This window comes from Perognathus longimembris, chromosome 4 (genome assembly GCF_023159225.1).
Source record: "Perognathus longimembris pacificus isolate PPM17 chromosome 4, ASM2315922v1, whole genome shotgun sequence".
Taxonomy (NCBI): Eukaryota; Metazoa; Chordata; class Mammalia; order Rodentia; family Heteromyidae; genus Perognathus; species Perognathus longimembris.
Window position 1 is genome coordinate 28,496,330 of NC_063164.1, and position 16,493 is coordinate 28,512,822.

The 16,493-nt window shown below is 48.7% G+C and overlaps 1 protein-coding gene across 1 annotated transcript; it reads right to left on the reverse strand.

The window, feature by feature from the left end:
- Nucleotides 1-9,989: 9,989 nt before the first annotated feature.
- Nucleotides 9,990-14,935, reverse strand: Fzd7 (frizzled class receptor 7). Its single transcript, XM_048344949.1, has one exon. It carries the CDS (start codon nt 13,907-13,909, stop codon nt 12,185-12,187), a length of 1,725 nt encoding a protein of 574 aa, XP_048200906.1. The 5' UTR covers nt 13,910-14,935; the 3' UTR covers nt 9,990-12,184.
- Between the last annotated feature and the right edge of the window lie 1,558 nt (nt 14,936-16,493).

A 16,493-nucleotide genomic window follows, 5' to 3' on the forward strand; every position in this document is an offset into this window, starting at 1 on the left:
TGTGCTGACAGTAAAATGAAACTTCTTTGTGACTGCAGAGGAAGGTTTGGTTTGAAACATTTGTTCTCATTTTCTGGGCTCTGCTGACTTTATCAAGCCATTTGGTTTTTGAAGAATGTGGCAAGAAGGACTGGCAAATGCATGCTGTGCTCGAAGATGGAGATGCTGAAAGCTGGAGGTGCTGATTGCCCATTTATATGGCATTGTCTTTCTAAGGAAGTGTGTACCTTCCTAGCTTAACTGCTTTCAAGTTGCAAGTGCTAACTGGGATGAAATGGCAACAAGGCATGCTTTCATGACCTCTTTTCTGCTAAGCAGTAAAGAGTCTCACTGGTTTTTTTTTTTTTTTTTTTTTTTTTTTTTTTTTTTTTTTTTGCCAGTCCTGGGCCTTGGACTCAGGGCCTGAGCACTGTCCCTGGCTTCCTCCCGCTCAAGGCTAGCTAGCACTCTGCCACTTGAGCCACAGCGCCACTTCTGGCCGTTTTCTGTATATGTGGTGCTGGGGAATCGAACCTAGGGCCTCGTGTATCCGAGGCAGGCACTCTTGCCACTAGGCCATATCCCCAGCCCAATTGTTTTTTTTTGTTTTTTTGTTTTTCCAGCCCTGGGGCTTGAACTCTGGGCCTGGGGATGTCCCTGAGCTTCTTTTTGCTCAAGGCTAGCACTCTACCATTGAGCCACAGCGTCACTTCCTGCTTTTTCTGTTTATGTGGTACTGAGGAATCAAAGGTAGGGTTTCACGCATGCTAGGCAAGCACTCTACCACTAAGCCACATTCCCAGCCCTGGTCTTGGTCTTTGTGTAAAGGCATCATGTGACATTCATTTGACTTCCATGTCAACCATCCAACCCTCATAGAAAGATAACAATGACAAAAGCTTCAGTAACTGTGGCATTTCAATGGAGGGAAAGGGTCTGGGGAGGAAGAGAAGGGGAGGGAGAAGAAGAAGGAGAGGGAGAGTGTTGAAAAGTGTTTGTTTTTAAGACAGTGTGTTATGCAGCCCAGGTTGGTCTGGAGCTCACAATCCTCTTGCCTTTATTTCCTGAGTGCTGGGATTATAGGTATGAACTACCAAACTCAGCTAAGAAATTATCTTTTTGTTATGGACAAAATTTTTAAAATTATATGTTGACTTTCAGGTTTTTCCTCTTTAAGTCTGCCTCCATTCGATTCACAAAGCTTGAACTACCCAACTCAAGGCCCTTTTGGTTTGAAGTCATCTATACACACAGACACAGACACACACACACACAGGCACACACACACCACCACCACCAACAACAACAACAATAACTTTTTACATATTTTATGCATGGAATAAATTTCAGTGAAAATCTAGACTTTTTAAACAATCTAAAGCTCACTTAGGCCCTTAATAAACTAAGGAATAGTCATTCTCTTCATAGATAATAGGATACTTGTTCAGGAAAAAACCTTCTGGGGTCTCATTTGCCAGGTTCTGTTCTGAGGTCTCCTCAGATGGAATCCCAGTGGCCCTGTACCCTGTGGGCAAACGTTGTAAGCCTGCAGAACACACATGGGCCAGGGGTACAAGATCCTGGTTCACCCTGCCATTCAGCGCCAGAAACAGGCAACACCCTACCGCTTCCTCTGCAGACGCACTGGATTTATCCTTCTTGAAACTCATGGAATTATTTGTAGGTATAAATGTGTGTATGTATATAATTAGTCCTGGGGCTTGAACTCAGGGCCTTGTGCCCTTGCATGTCCTTTTCTGGTAACAACTGTCATTCTACCACTTGAGCCATGCCCCCAGTCAAGCATTTTCCTGGTTAACTGGATATAAAATCTCAGTGACTTTTCTGTCCATAGTGACTTGGAACTTCAATCCTCATATCTTAACCTCCTGAGTAGCTAGGATTAGAGACATGAGCCACTGATACTAGGCTTATTAATAATAATAATAATTAACAATAACAAAAATGCTGCCTTCAGAATGTACACTTCCTAGATAATTTAACCACATACTCCGTGATTCTTCTTTTTCCCCCTAGTTTCCCCTTTTAGGCCTCCATGGTCCCTCCTTCTGTGCCTCAGTTGCCCTTTCTGGTAAAGGGAATTTAATGTGGGAAGCTTGCACAGCTTTCCCTTGAGTTCATGTCCAGGTGTACAGCATAGTATGATTCCAGAAGTTCATGTGCGGAGCATGTAAGATGAGAGGAATAGCAATTTCTATCCCCGAATGTATGGACTAAATGACCCAATCAGAGTGCTTAACACAGAACTGATGCGTAATCAGCAGGTGTGGTGCACATCTGTAATCCCATTACTCAGAATACAAAGGCTGAAAGACCTTTTTGAGGCTAGCCTGAGCTACATAGTGAGACCCAGTCAATGGTAATAATACTGAGAAAAAAAATCACTTCTTATATAACAACTATCAATGTTATAATTTCATGATCATCTTGATAGATGTAAGAATAATAATGTATTTTTGTGACTCCCAACATGGGCCTCCAGGAAGGGGGTTTCTCATGTTTGTTTTTCTCATGTTCCCACTCACTCACCAGAGGGGAAAGAGGCTGCCCTGGTCAGCAAGAAGCTGAACTTTCCCACTATTCTACCCTTCAGAGCCAGCCTCTCCTTAGGGTTGGAATGGGCAGGCAATGAGCTGGTGGCACAGAGGAGATAGACCTGTTAGGGACTCTGCAAGGGACTGGCAAGACATCTGCACAACATCTCCAGCTCATTCTGGCTGCCAGGCCTTCCAACCAGATGTAAAAACTCATGCAGAGCAAGCAAGCATGGGAACTTCAATCCTTTAGAATCAAAACAGCACTTGGGAGCCTACCGATTCTGATTCTTACTAAGGGAGACACCCCCCCCCCCAACAACAACAACAACAACTTTTGGGAACTAATAGTGAAAATCCCCTCCACAATTCCATTGTATCCTGAGTAAAATTTTCTTTCTTCCCTTTGAGTGGTTCTGGATTAAATTAAAAAGAATAATAGAGAATGGAAGACATTAGGCCTTGGTAAATATTTGTGGCATGATGATTAGTGACACAGCCAGAGCTCCCCACTTTACCTTGTAGGGAATATCCTCATGTATCTAGTGAGGACCAATTACACTGTCTCCTACATTGTTGGGATAAATAAGTGAGATCATTAAACATTGAGCATAATGTTGCTGATATTGACTTGTTGCTGATATTGACTTGTTAGATGCTAAATACCATGGTTAGGGTTTTGTGTGGGTTATCTTACCTACTATACCATATTGTATCTATATAGTCAGTGCTCAATAAATGATATGAACTATAAAGATAATACTCATCAGCCTAGCACTGATGGCTTATGCCTATAATCCTAGCTACTTAGGAGGCTGAGATCTGAGGATCATGGTTTGAAGACAGTGGGGGCAGGGAAGATCATGAGACACTTATCTCTAATTAACTACCAAAGAGCCAGAAGCAGAGCTACAGCTCAAGTGATAGATCACTAGCTTTGAGCACAAAAGCTCAGGAACAGTACCCAGGTCCTTAGTTCAAGTCCCAGGACTAACACACAGACACAGACACAGACACAGACACAGACACAGACAGACACAGACACAGACACACACTCATATCAACAAAGAAGCACCTTGGTGATATGTCTTCCCTTGGTGACATATTTGTGCCATCATGCTCTTTCACCAAGCTGATCCAAACATTAGCCATACTTCTGCCCTCTTAGGACACTATTTCTGGCCATGCCACATATTTACATCCACCCGCTCTGGGGTAAAGGTGACCAGATTCAAAGTCTTCCAAGGATTTGGATGGATCATTTATTGTGGCTTAGCCTGCCATTGGTTACTTGTGACATAAAACACACTATTTCTACCTCACAGTCCAGTGCTTTCCTCACCTCTGAATGCCATCTGATCAAGACACCACCTCCATTTGTTAGTGCTTTTAAGACCTGGGGAGAAAGATGCTTTGCAAACACAGAGTGTGGCCTTTTCCAGCTAATCCTCACTCTGCCCCCACCTCCTGGAGCTAGCAGAGGGCATACTTGCAGGTGGCAGCCATTGTGCTAGTCACAGGCACAGTGCATAGCACGTGGTGGGCCCTCCAGAAACCATCTGTTGGAGCTGAAGAGGATTCATGATTTTAGCTCAAGGTCATGTTCTCTACATCTGCTGAAAAGTAAAAAAACAACCCAACAATTCGGAGACCAGCTGCCACTTTCTCTCCTTCCAGCTACTCCAGACCTGGAAACTGAGACTAAATGCTAGATGCTGTTTGTTTTCCTTTAAAAATCAATTAATAGGTTAACAACCATCAAATTAATGTTAATTTTTGAATTAATTGTTTTAATTAATAATATTAATTGATTAAATTTATATTTAAGTTGATTATTTTACTTAATAAAATCACACACACATATATAAAATTGGTACTAGGTTATATAGCATATGCTTTTGTTGGCAGAAGTGTATTCTCTATTCCTTGCCCCACCATACTTTGTAAGCATATTTTTCCTTTGGTTGAATGGGACTCCAGAATCTGCAAAGCGAAGCTTAAGTTTGGGGAATCACATTTTCTAAGAGTGAGTAGAATTCGATCTTTTTGAACAGCTCGCCTGTTTTGTGGACTCTAGGGAATCTTATCTCCACCTTCCTCCCTTTGTCCTGTCTCCTAAATGCCTTTTCTTGCTTCTGATACAATTATCTCTCCAGCCCACTTCTTGAACTCTAAGCTGTATCTGATGCCAGGCAGAGCAACACAAAGAGCTTCTCAGGTGAGCAGTGTGAAAATAAGTTCACCCGGGAAGAGACTGACTTGAGCTCTGCAAAGAGTTCACAAAGTGAAGCAGACTCCAACGCAAGCACGCTTAAACTCCTCAAGACAGCTTTAATTTTATTTTGTTGGAAGTCTCTTGAAAGGGGCTTTCAGAAATTAGAGAGGCATTTAAGTTCCTGTCTATGCATAGCTGATCAGAGTCCAGCATTTCAATCATTTCAAATATAAGTTTGGTCTGGAAATATCCAGCACCAGAAATCCTAAGTTTAGGGCTGGGAATGTGGCCTAGTGGTAAGAGTGCTTGCCTCCTATACATAAAGCCCTGGGTTCGATTCCCCAGCACCACAGACATAGAAAAGGCTGGAAGTGGCACTGTGGCTCAAGTGGCAGAGTGCTAGCCTTGAGTAAAAAGAAGCCAGGGACAGTGCTCAGGGCCTGAGTTCAAGCCCCAGGACTGACAAAAAGAAAAAAAGAAAAGAAAAAAAGAAAAAGAAATCCTAAATTTACCAAGACTGTGGCTAAGCTAGGCTGGCAAAATGGTCACATGCTTGGAAAGGACCCGAACTCGAGACTCTATGGACTAAAACTTCTTGGGTTGTTTTTTTTTTTTTTTTTTTTTTTGGCCAGTCCTGGGCCTTGGACTCAGGGCCTAAGCACTGTCCCTGGCTTCTTCCCGCTCAAGGCTAGCACTCTGCCACTTGAGCCACAGCGCCGCTTCTGGCCGTTTTCTGTATATGTGGTGCTGGGGAATCGAACCTAGGGCCTCGGGTATACCGAGGCAGGCACTCTTGCCACTAGGCTATATCCCCAGCCCCTTCTTGGGTTGTTTTATGTTGTTGTTTTGTTTTGTTTGAGACAGACTTTCACTATGTACCCCAGGGTGGACTAGCACTTTTAATCCAATTGCCTCAACCTCAAGAATGCTGGGATTACAGGTACACACCACCATGCCTGGCTATCTTGGTTTTATTTATTTATTTATTTTGTTTGCTTTTGGCTGATCCTTGGGGCTTGAACTCAGGTCCTGGCCTCTGTCCCTGAGCCTCTCTGTGATCAAGGCTAGCACTCTATCACTTGAGCCACAGCACCACTTCTGGCTTTTTCTGTTTATGGGGTACTGAGGAATCGAACCCAGTGCTTCATGCTTGCTAGGCAAGCACTCTATCACTAAGCCACATTCCCAGTCCCCATCTCAGGTCTTAAGGAAGATAACCCACAGTAGAGATTTTATCTCTCTCTCTCTCTCTCTCTCTCTCTCTCTCTCTCTCTCTCTCTCTCTCTCTCGATTCGCTAATATTAGCCACCTGTGCCCGCCTAAGATTATTATTTGTTAACATTTTGAATTGGCCAACATTAAAGTTCATTTTTCTCCAGAGGATACGCTGATGTTGGTTGAAGGGTGGGACTCACTGACCTACAGGAGATCAAAATCAGCCAGCCGGAGATTTGAAAATCGCTGTGACGAGAAAGTTTAGTACCATACAACACATATTCTCATAATCATAGGTGCTGGAAGAGGGGCTTGGCCTCAGTACTGGCTGCATCCTGAGCAAGCAAGGCCCACAGAGGCAAGAGAACTGACCTAAAACAGTGCAAGCCTGTCACATAACCTGAATGTTCCAGGGAAGGCCAGCTGACAGGCTACAAACAGTGCCTTGAGAGCCTGACACTGGAGGCTTACATCTGTAATCCTAGCTACTCAGGAGGCTGAGATTTGAGGATTATGGTCCAAATCCAGCCCAGGCAAGAAAATCCCTGAGACTCTCATCTCCAACTAACTACCAGAAGGTTACAAGTGGTGCTGTGGCTCAAGAGTTAGAGTGCTAGCCTTGAGCCAAAGAGCTCAGGAAAGCACCCAAGTCCCAAGTTCAAGTCCCACGACTGACAAAAAAAGAAAAAAAGTGCATCAAATCCAGTGTGAACACAGAAGTTTCATCTTCTTCTACTTATGTCTCTGTGCTCATTGAGTCTTTCAGCTTCTTCATTTTTCAGACAGAAATTATTTTTCACATTAGCCTTAGAGTAATTATGAGGAAAAAGTCAAATAATGAGTCTTTAAAAACACTAAATGCCAGAAAACATCAGGCAATATTATTTTAATAGTACTTGTATCTCTCTCATGACCATTGCCAGGATGGACTGACACTGTGGTTAATTCCTTATTCTTCCTTGGGAGATGTCATCCTTACCCTGAAGTAGGACTAGTGTTACTATTTGCAGATAATCCTAGTCTTTCTCACGTGCATTCATTGAGCCTCTGGTACCTTCTACCTACTGGCTGTTGATCGTGTTTGTAGAAATGGAACACTTGTAATAAACTATTATCAAACATGGTGTTAGTCTCTACCATGGTGGTATTGAGAAAATTCTAAAAGACTTCAAAACAAAAAAAATCAACCTAAGAGAATAAGCAGCACAGTGTACATGTACTAAAAAGAACTGACATTTTCAGGATACCTTCTAACTAGTTCACTTTCATATGCAATCCGAGGAATACAAGTTCAGATGTAAGAAAAGTTTTATGTTGAGAAGAATTTAATGAGCTAATAGCTCATGCTTGTAATCCTAACTACTCAGGAGACTGAGATCTGAGAATTGTAGCTCAAAGCCAACTGGGGTAGGAAAGTCCATATGACTCTATCCCCAATTTACCAGCAAAAAGCTGAAAGTGGAGTTGTGGCTCAGGTGATAGAACACCAGCTTTGAGCAGATAAGGGTATGGCACAGCCCTCAGGCCAGGAATTCAAGCCCCAGTTTGGGCACACATGCACACAAAAAGAACTAGAAGTAAACTTTATGAAAGGAGTTTAATGCACTGAGGGACTAAGAGGAAAATAGATCCCATCTATGAGTTATTTATTTAAGTGCACAGAGTTTTGGGTCCCTTCTAGGATTTCCTGGAGCCTGGTAGACTGGAATTCACTGTGCACATATGCCTATATATAAATATACTGCCTATAAATAGCCACCTGCCTTTGCAGTGAAATTAAAGATGGGAGAGTTGGAGATTTCCCCAGGATAATTACAGGACTCAAACCCACACCCGTTATATGACTATCATTCTATCCAGCAAGTTTCTAATATCACCATTTTACATCAAGCATATTCAAAAAAATGTTTAATGGTAAGATGTTAACAAGGCAATTATTTTTGGCCAAAAATTTCTCACCTACTTAACTTTAAAAGATTAAGCATGGCATGGCGTGGGATTGTTGTATAGACTGGTTTTGTTTTATAAACTGCAGAAAATTTTCACAAGTGTTTCCGCTCCTTATCTGGGGATTAACACCAACTTGCTGCCAATATTTTTCTGAAATTCTCTATATGCTCTTTGACAAATTTTCCTTCACATATTTTCTGCTAAAATGCATCTCCTTAAGAAAAATCCTCCACTGTCTATAATTCTTAGGTAAGACTTCATAAAGAAGGTGTCACCATGTGAGAGGAATTAAAATGAACACTTTCATCTCTGCTTACCAAAAAGGCAGGTAGCAATTTCTTCACGTGCTGTCTTTGTTCTCCAGCTAAAGACCAACATCACTTCATCTTTCAGAGCCCAGCCACACTCCCGCAACCCTGACCAGAGAAGGGCCAGGCCACAGGGTTCCCCAGAAGGGCCTAAGTGCCTTTAGCACTTAATTTGCAAGAAAAAAGCCCTCCAACCCCATTGGGAACCTTCCACTTACTCTGAAAGCAAATATTCTTAACAGGCCCGTATTAGCAAGGTGTTAAAAGAGGCATGCTTTAACATAAAGGGTGTCATTTTATGAGGAAAAACTGGATAAACCTTAAGAGACTTGAAGTCGCTATTTTCTTTCTTCCTTGATGCCCAAATCTCCATGGGGGAGGCTAACTTCACCCTCATAGTGAGGTTCAAAACCCCGGAGGATCATAAAGACAATGTGCTTTGCCCCAGTGTCTACACAGGCAGCTTCCTCCTCCTGGAGGGATCTGTCTGTCACTGGTTTTCCTTCTAGCACTTGTGAAAACCCAGCACCATGTGTGTAAGCCTGCTAATTAAAACAAAAACACAACTGTTTCTGTTATGCTTTTGGGGAAACAGCAGAACCCAGCCTGCTGCGGGGTCTCCACGGCTGCTGGGGGAGGAACTGGCACCTGAATTGAACAAGAGGTGGGCAGAAAAAACCCTGGGAAGGAAGAGGAGGCTCCTGGGAGTTGGAGAAAGCCTTGAGCAGCCCCCTAGGAACAGTGTAATGTCAGCAATGTCAAAGTGTTTGGGCCGAGAGAGGCCTTCCCAGCCCTGTGGGATTCCTAAGCTGGCTCTTCCACCAGAGCAAAGAATAGCCCCATGGCTCCAGAGGCCACCCCAGGGTCAGGCGAGGCGTCTATTTCTGCCGGAGCTGCTGAGTCACTGCAGTCGCTAGTTCAGTTTACCTAGAAGGTAGTGAAGCCTTCAGCTCAAAGCTCTAGAAACAGGCTACTGCCCTTATCTGGAAGCATCTGTGGACTTTCACTACAGCTAGCACACCCAAGGCATTTAAGTATTAACAATTTAGATAAGGTGCCTTACAAGGTACCTATCTCCCTAGGCCACAAGCTCATTAAATTCTCCTCCTCTCCCCCAGGCTTGAACTCAAGGCCTGCTTGCTTTCCCTGGGCTTCTTTTGCTCAAGGCTAGTGTTCTTGTACTTGAACCACAGAGGTTTATTGGTGATGTTTCACTGCCTGGGCTAGTTTTGAACCTTGATCCTTAGATCTCAGCCTCCAGAGTAGTTAGGGTTCTAGGAATGGGCCATGGGCACTTAGCACCTGAATTATTCCCAAGGGGCTGGGGTGGGAAGCTCACCAAACAAACATAATAAGTCACAAAATATCTTCTAGCCATTCATTCATTCAGTGATGGCCTTCCTCTCCTAAGGGTAGTGAGCTTGGATCACAGGGCTGCTCTGAGGAAGTGTGTGTTCCGTACCTCTAGCAGGTTGTCCAAAGCTTGAAGCGGAAAATGCTTAGGGTATGTGGAGCAGGCGTGGAGAAGCAGGAAGCAGCCACAAAATTTCAAGAGTCCAGACCTGAATAACACACGTCACCTTCACCTTTGGAGGACACACCCAATGATATCCCTCAGATGCTTCCATAATATTATGCATATATTAGTAATATAATTATTATATTACATATTTTAATATAGTATTATATTATGCTTCCATAATACAAAGTTTTGGGTTCTTTCCCCTGCTTAATAGCACAAGAATATTAAGGTAAATAAACCTTCTGTGTTTTTAAAAAAATTTATTTGTGATCTGTACATATGATAAAGTGGGGCTTCATTGTAGACTTTTAAAGGCAAAACAAAACAAAAATCCAAAGTAAAAATGTATAAATACAATATATATTTTCTTACAAAATGGGAGATTTACAAAATATACATACTGCACTTGTCTTTATTTTACAAATTTCACATGCACTTAAGAGATACAACACAAAAGATGCCAAAACCTGTGTGGTGGCAGGTAAAAAAAAAAAAAAACTACCAAAACTGACTCGTGAATCAGTTTTGAAGGTTTAAAAAACACAAGGTCAATTTTTAACTTTAATGTAAGAGCAGCTCCTCAACTAAATGTTACACATATTAGGTAACTTGTACTCTGGACAGTAACCTCTGACGGGCCCTTGAAAGCTGCTCTGAGAATCAGTGTGGTAAGATTGGAAGGCAGTGTCGAAGCAGAGTGACGGTCAGCTCCCGCGATCCTCAGTTCAGTTTTACATCATTATGCAAAAGAATCAGAGTTCTAGCATAAGGGGAAAAAGTACATGATTTAAGATTAATAAATTTAAGTCTTCTAGCACATTTCAAAGAACTCCAGGATCACTTTGAAGTTTACATTCTTTTAATGACTTTCTTTAAAAAAATGGGGCCTATAGTTCAAACTTTCTGCTTCATTTACCATCATTTCTTTGGAGCGTGGATCACCCCCACACACACCTAAGCAGAGATGGGGGTCAGTATATACGTGATGTTTTTTATAAACACATATATGGAACTAAAAAAGTAAAATGGTTGTTTACCTTTTAAATTGAAAAAATTTTAACTATAGAAACTTTAAATTTAACCTTTAAAATTTTAACTTTCCTTTATGAAACTGTTGAGGGCATTCTGCTTTTGTCTTTATCTCGAAGTATCCCAATTGGGGGGGGGGGGGGTGTTAGGATGAAGGCCTAAATGTAAGCTTATAGCCAGAAAAAGAAAAAAAAAAAAAAGGAGGGGGAGGATTACCCTAAACATTTTAACAGAGCCTGTTGGATCATATGTTCTGAATTAAACCTGCTTTAAACAAACAAAACCCCTTGCATTTCCTTTATCCAAGTCAGATCCGCGGGCTGAAAGGGTATGCAAGCACATTGCCCTTTACTTTTCCTTAAAAAGGAATGTTTGTCTCAACCAAATTAACAACTAGAAGGAAAACTCATATTTGAGCCGATTTGCCTATAAAAGTTGCTGTCTTCACAGTTATGCCTTTCTACAGGGACACTTTTGTTTCCTCTTTTGTCTCTTACAACAAAGACAAGAGGGAACACACATTCCTGCTTGGAAAAGCAACAAGTCATCACTTCTTTTCAAGGTATTAAACCCAAAATCAAAACACCCTTCCTTCTGCCGGCTGCCTTCCCAACAAAACGACAAAAGTAGCCGAAATATCTCCTCCTCCTCCTCCTCCTCTCCACGGCCGCATCTTGAAATGTGATCGTCATTTCTTCTGCATCTCCACGTCAGGACTCTAGCAGGCCGGCCTCCCAGCACTTCCAAATGCTTATTTTACAAGACTTGAAAGGAGTAGGGGAGGCAAAGCAGGCGGGAGGGGGGGGGGGCGGAGAGACTGTAATGTCTGACCCTGGAAATTAACCCATCTGGGCTCCAGTTTGGCCCTAGTGAAAAGAGATTATGGTTTGAACACTGCTTGACAAGGACACCGCAGGGGTCCTCCCTCTCCCCAACAAAGCCTCGGCTGCAGACAGGGCTGCACCTTTTCGGCGGGCCTCACAGGAGTGCGGGAGGCCGCTCGCCGTGCAGCGGGGGAGGAGGGCGGCTCGCGGCCCCGGCGCGGCGCAGAGCGGGGCAGAGCTCCCAGCCGCGGCTGCTGGGCTCAGCCGACTGCACAGGCCTTGGCCGGCCCAAACCTCACAACCGGCATCTCCTCCTCCTCCTCCTGCTGCAAGTCTCTGCCAGAAGTCTTTCCATTCTTTCTACCCAGCCTCCTCTCCAAACCACCCGTCACTTCCAATCGCTTCTCTTTTCCAGGTCAATTCTCAGTGGAGGGGGGTGGATTACGAAACCAAGCTCCCCCCTCCCCCCGCCAGCTCCCCTCAAACCAACACTTGGTTCTCTTTAGTGAGAGCCTCTGCGCCCCCCCCCCCCATTGCAAAAGGGTCCGGGGGTGGGGTGGGGAGCGGGCTGGGAGAAGGGCCGCCGCTCATACCGCAGTCTCCCCTTTGCTACTGTGGCTGAGTCTGTGATAGAAGCGGCGCCATGACTGCAAGGTCTTGCCGGACCAGATCCAGAAGCCGGTGGTGATGCCCACGATCATGGTCATCAGGTACTTGATCATGAAGACCGTGAAGTCGGGGCTCATGGGCGGGAAGTGGCCGGGCGGGCAGGGAACGGCGTAGCTCTTGCACGTCTGCAGGAGCCAGGTGCGCTCCCAGTGCTCGCGGAAGGCCTGCTCATAGAAGTAGCAGGCCAGCACGATGGTGGCCGGCACGGTGTAGAGCACGCTGAAGACGCCGATGCGCACCATGAGCTTCTCCAGCTTCTCCGTCTTGGTGCCGTCGTGCTTCATGATGGTGCGGATGCGGAAGAGCGACACGAAGCCGGCCAGCAGGAAGGACGTGCCGATGAAGAGGTAGACGAACAGAGGCGCCAGCACGAAGCCCCGCAGCGCGTCCACGCTGGACAGGCCCACGTAGCACACCCCGCTGAGCAGGTCCCCGTCCACCTGGCCCATGGCCAGGATGGTGATGGTTTTGACGGCGGGCACGGCCCACGCGGCCAGGTGGAAATACTGCGAGTTGGCTTCGATGGCCTCGTGGCCCCACTTCATGCCGGCTGCCAGGAACCAAGTGAGGGACAGGATAACCCACCAGATGGAGCTGGCCATGCCGAAGAAGTAGAGCACCATGAAGAGGATGGTGCAGCCCTCCTTCTTGGTGCCCTGCGCCACCGTGCGGTAGCCGTCGTCCGAGAAGCGCTCCACGCAGACGGCGCGGTCCTCCAGCAGGAAGCCCGCCACGTGCGCCACGGCCACCATGAAGTAGCAGCCCGACAGGAAGATGATGGGCCGCTCGGGATAGCTGAAGCGCCGCATGTCCACCAGGTAGGTGAGCACGGTGAAGAGCGTCGAGGCGCAGCACAGCACCGACCACACGCCCACCCAGAGGCGGGCGAAGCGCCTCTCCTCCTCCTTAAAGTACATGAGGCCGTTAGCCCGGCCCGGCTCGCACGGGGCGCCGCAATCGCGCTCGCCCAGGAAGCGGTAGCCCAGGTAGGGAGGCACCTTGAGCTGGCGGGGACACGAGAAGGGGAAGGCGGGGCGGCCTCGGCCGTCGGAGGCCCCCGGAGGCAGCGCGGTGAAGGGCAGATCGGGCAGATAGGGCGCGGTAGGATAGGCGGTGGGATTGCCGCCCGCGCCCCCAGAGCCGTCCGACGTGTTCTGGCCCACGCAGATCTCGCCGGCGCCGTGCACCGGGAAGTTCTCGCAGCGCAGGCGCTCCGGCCACTGGAAACCGAACTTGTTCATGAGCGCCTCGCAGCCCTGGCGGGCGCGTTCGCACAAGGAGCGGCACGGCGGGATGGCCTGATCTAGCACGGTACACACGGGCGCGTACATGGAGCACAGGAAGAAGCGCAACTCCGGAGAACACTGCACCTTCACCAGCGGGTAGAACTGGTGCACCTCGAGGCCCGCGTCCTCTTGGTTCGTGTGGCCCAGCAGGTTGGGCAGGATCGTCTGGTTGTAGGCGATGTCCGTGCACAGCGGGATGGAGATGGGCTGGCAGAAGCCGTGGTCCGGTACCGAAATGCCCTTCTCGCCGTGGTAAGGCTGCGCCCTGGTGCCCGTGGGCAGCGCACCCAGCAGCGCCAGCACCAGGGCGCACAGGCCCAGGGGCGAGCGCGACGCCTCTACGCGGGAGCCCCGCATCGCCGGCCGCGGGTGCAGCGGCGTTCTCAGCTGTAGAAGCGAGGGGAGACGAAGGGGAGAGGCGTGGATACAGGGAGGCGCCGCCGCGCCCGGCGCATGGGAGTCCTCCCGGCGCCGGGGCCGGGCCGTGGGCGGCGCGGAGCGGAGGGCGCTGCCTCTGGGTTGCCTGCGCCGCGGGGGCGAGGCAGCCAGCCGCGGGGGCGCCGCAGCCGCCTCCGCCGGGCCCTCGCGCGGCCGCCGGGGAACCAAACGCGATGTCCGGGGAGAGGGGCTCCGGGAGGGGCGGGAGGCGCCTTCCCGTCTCCGGCGAGACGTAACGGTGAGGCTTTCTCTGTGGCGAGGATCAACAAGCGTCTCCGGTTACCCTGCAAAGTTTGTTCAAGTCTCTCGACACCCCCCCCCCGCCCCAGCGCACAGCAATGCGCACGCCCCCCGCACCCAGTCCGGCCCCCTCCTGGCGAAAACCCGGCGCCGACGCCTGCGCTACCCCGCCGCTGCCTCGGCGGGGCTGCTCAGTCTCCTGGCCTCGAGGCTCCGCCGGCCGCCGCCCCCCTCCTTCGCCGCCTGCTCCACACCCCCTCGCCTCCTTCGGCCCCCAAGTTTCAGTCAAACGGCTGGTTCTAGCTCGGAGTTCCGATCGGCGCCTGAAAGCCAGGAGCTGGGCGAGTTCTTTTTTGGAAATCCGTTTACGCCGCGTCTCAATCTGCGAGGCCCTTTAGCGCCCGAGGCCTGGACCCGGCTTCTCCAACTCCGCGCTGCCCTGGTCGGCGAGTCCCGACGCCAACAGCCGCCGCCGCCGCCGCCGCCGCCCGCCGGGAACGAGTGCGGAGTAACGCCTGGGAGACGTGCTAGTGGCCAGAAGAAGCGTCGGGCTCACAGGGTTCCGGGCCGCCCCGCCCCCTCCCCTCCCCCCATTCACAAACCACTCGGGGGGCGGGCCCCAAGACCCCGGGAGGCCCAATGGGGGCCTTTGTTTTCTCTGCGGCCGCCTCCCTATTGGGTGGAGGTCGGAAGGGGCTGGCGAGGGAACGGGGCGGGGAGGGTGGGGGGGTGGGAGGCGAAGTCGGCTGCGCTCTGGGCGGATTCCTGAGGGGAGGGGCAGAGAACAGGGAGGGAAAAGTTAGGGAAAACTTTTACCCTGAATTCGCTCAGGAGAGAAAAACGCACCAGAAAGGGAATTTGTTTGAAAGATTTGTTCCTCTTCCGGGCACAGTAAAACACACATTCCTGACCAGAAGAGCGCATTTGCCAAAGCCTTTTGCAAAGAGAAGCTGAGAATAGAGCAGCGACTCCGCGGAGAGACGTGACCCGCGAGTCACGTTAGCGGTGCCTGGTCTGCAAAGGCTGGATTTGGCCGGGGGGAGGGGGGGAGAAGGAGAAGCGGGGACAGGGTGGCGGGAGGGGGGGGGGGCGGCAGGGGAAGGTTTGGTTAGCTGGACCCTAACTATAGGTTCCAGTACCGAGGGAGAAAGGAGTGCGACTTGCAAATCGCTTTTCTTTCCCCAGACTCCTGCAGAACACGTGAGGCCACAATCCCGTCTCGCTCCCCTCCCCCAGTTGTAAAACAAGGAGGAGGAAGGGCCGCCTCGGGGGAGTAACTGGAATCGGCCGAGGGGTCGACTTGAGGCGAGAGGAGGTGCAGGCCCTCGGTGGAGAGGAGAGGACCCGGGGTGGGGGTGGGGAGGTGCCCCGATCGCCGAACCCAGCCACCCCCGCCCGCGCGCCCGGCCCGGAGTCTGGCGAGCTGGCGTAGCTTTCGTGAGCTTTTTGCTAATACTGCGCTGGGGGAATGGTTAGGAAAGTAACCTGAGACAGTGCCCCGGGAACTGCGCGTACGATTTGCTGGGCGGCTTCGGTTGCCCTGTTTTCCTTACTTCGGTTGGGAATGTGATGTGGCCTTTCGAGATCCCATCTCTCTTGCAGAAGTAAATCATTTGATCCTCCGTTTGGAATCTTTGTAGAAAAGTTTTTCTTTTTTTAAAATGCGTATTAGAAACCGAGGCATTTGGTAATTAAAGGGCTTTCAGAACACAAAGAGGGGTTCTTTTTCTTTTTCCCCCACCTCAGAGTAGAGTTTTCCATCGGAAAACGTTCTTTTGCTGCAGGCAAACGTTCTTTTGTTCTCAGTCTCAAACCTTTTCTAGCCTGCTCGGGGCACTGGGCGCTCACGCGCTCTCCGGTTACCCCCGACCGGTCGAAAGCCACCGACCGGCCTCCCCGAAGCCCCCTCGAGTCAGCCAGGAGCATCGGGAATTCCTGTGCAGAGAGGGGACACGTTGAAAAAGAAGGAAACAAAATCTCTGTCTGTCTCTCTCTTTGTTTTTTGGGTTTTTTTTTTTCCCCTTTTGATTTATTTATTTTGCCAGTCCTGGGGCTTGAACTCAGGGCCTGAGCACTGTCCCTGGCTTCTTTTTGCTCAAGGCTAGCACTCTACCACTTGAGCCACAGCGCCACTTCCGGCCTTTTCTATATCTGTGGTGCCGAGGAATTGAACCCATGGCTTCATGTACAGGAGGCAAAGCTCTCTACCACTAGAACAGAGTCCCAGCCCACACTCAGCATTTTTGTTTTATTTAAAAAGGGC

Bases quoted from the DNA above. Each gene is read 5' to 3' on its own strand.
- Fzd7 (XM_048344949.1), bottom strand. From the start codon at position 13,909: ATGCGGGGCTCCCGCGTAGAGGCGTCGCGCTCGCCCCTGGGCCTGTGC.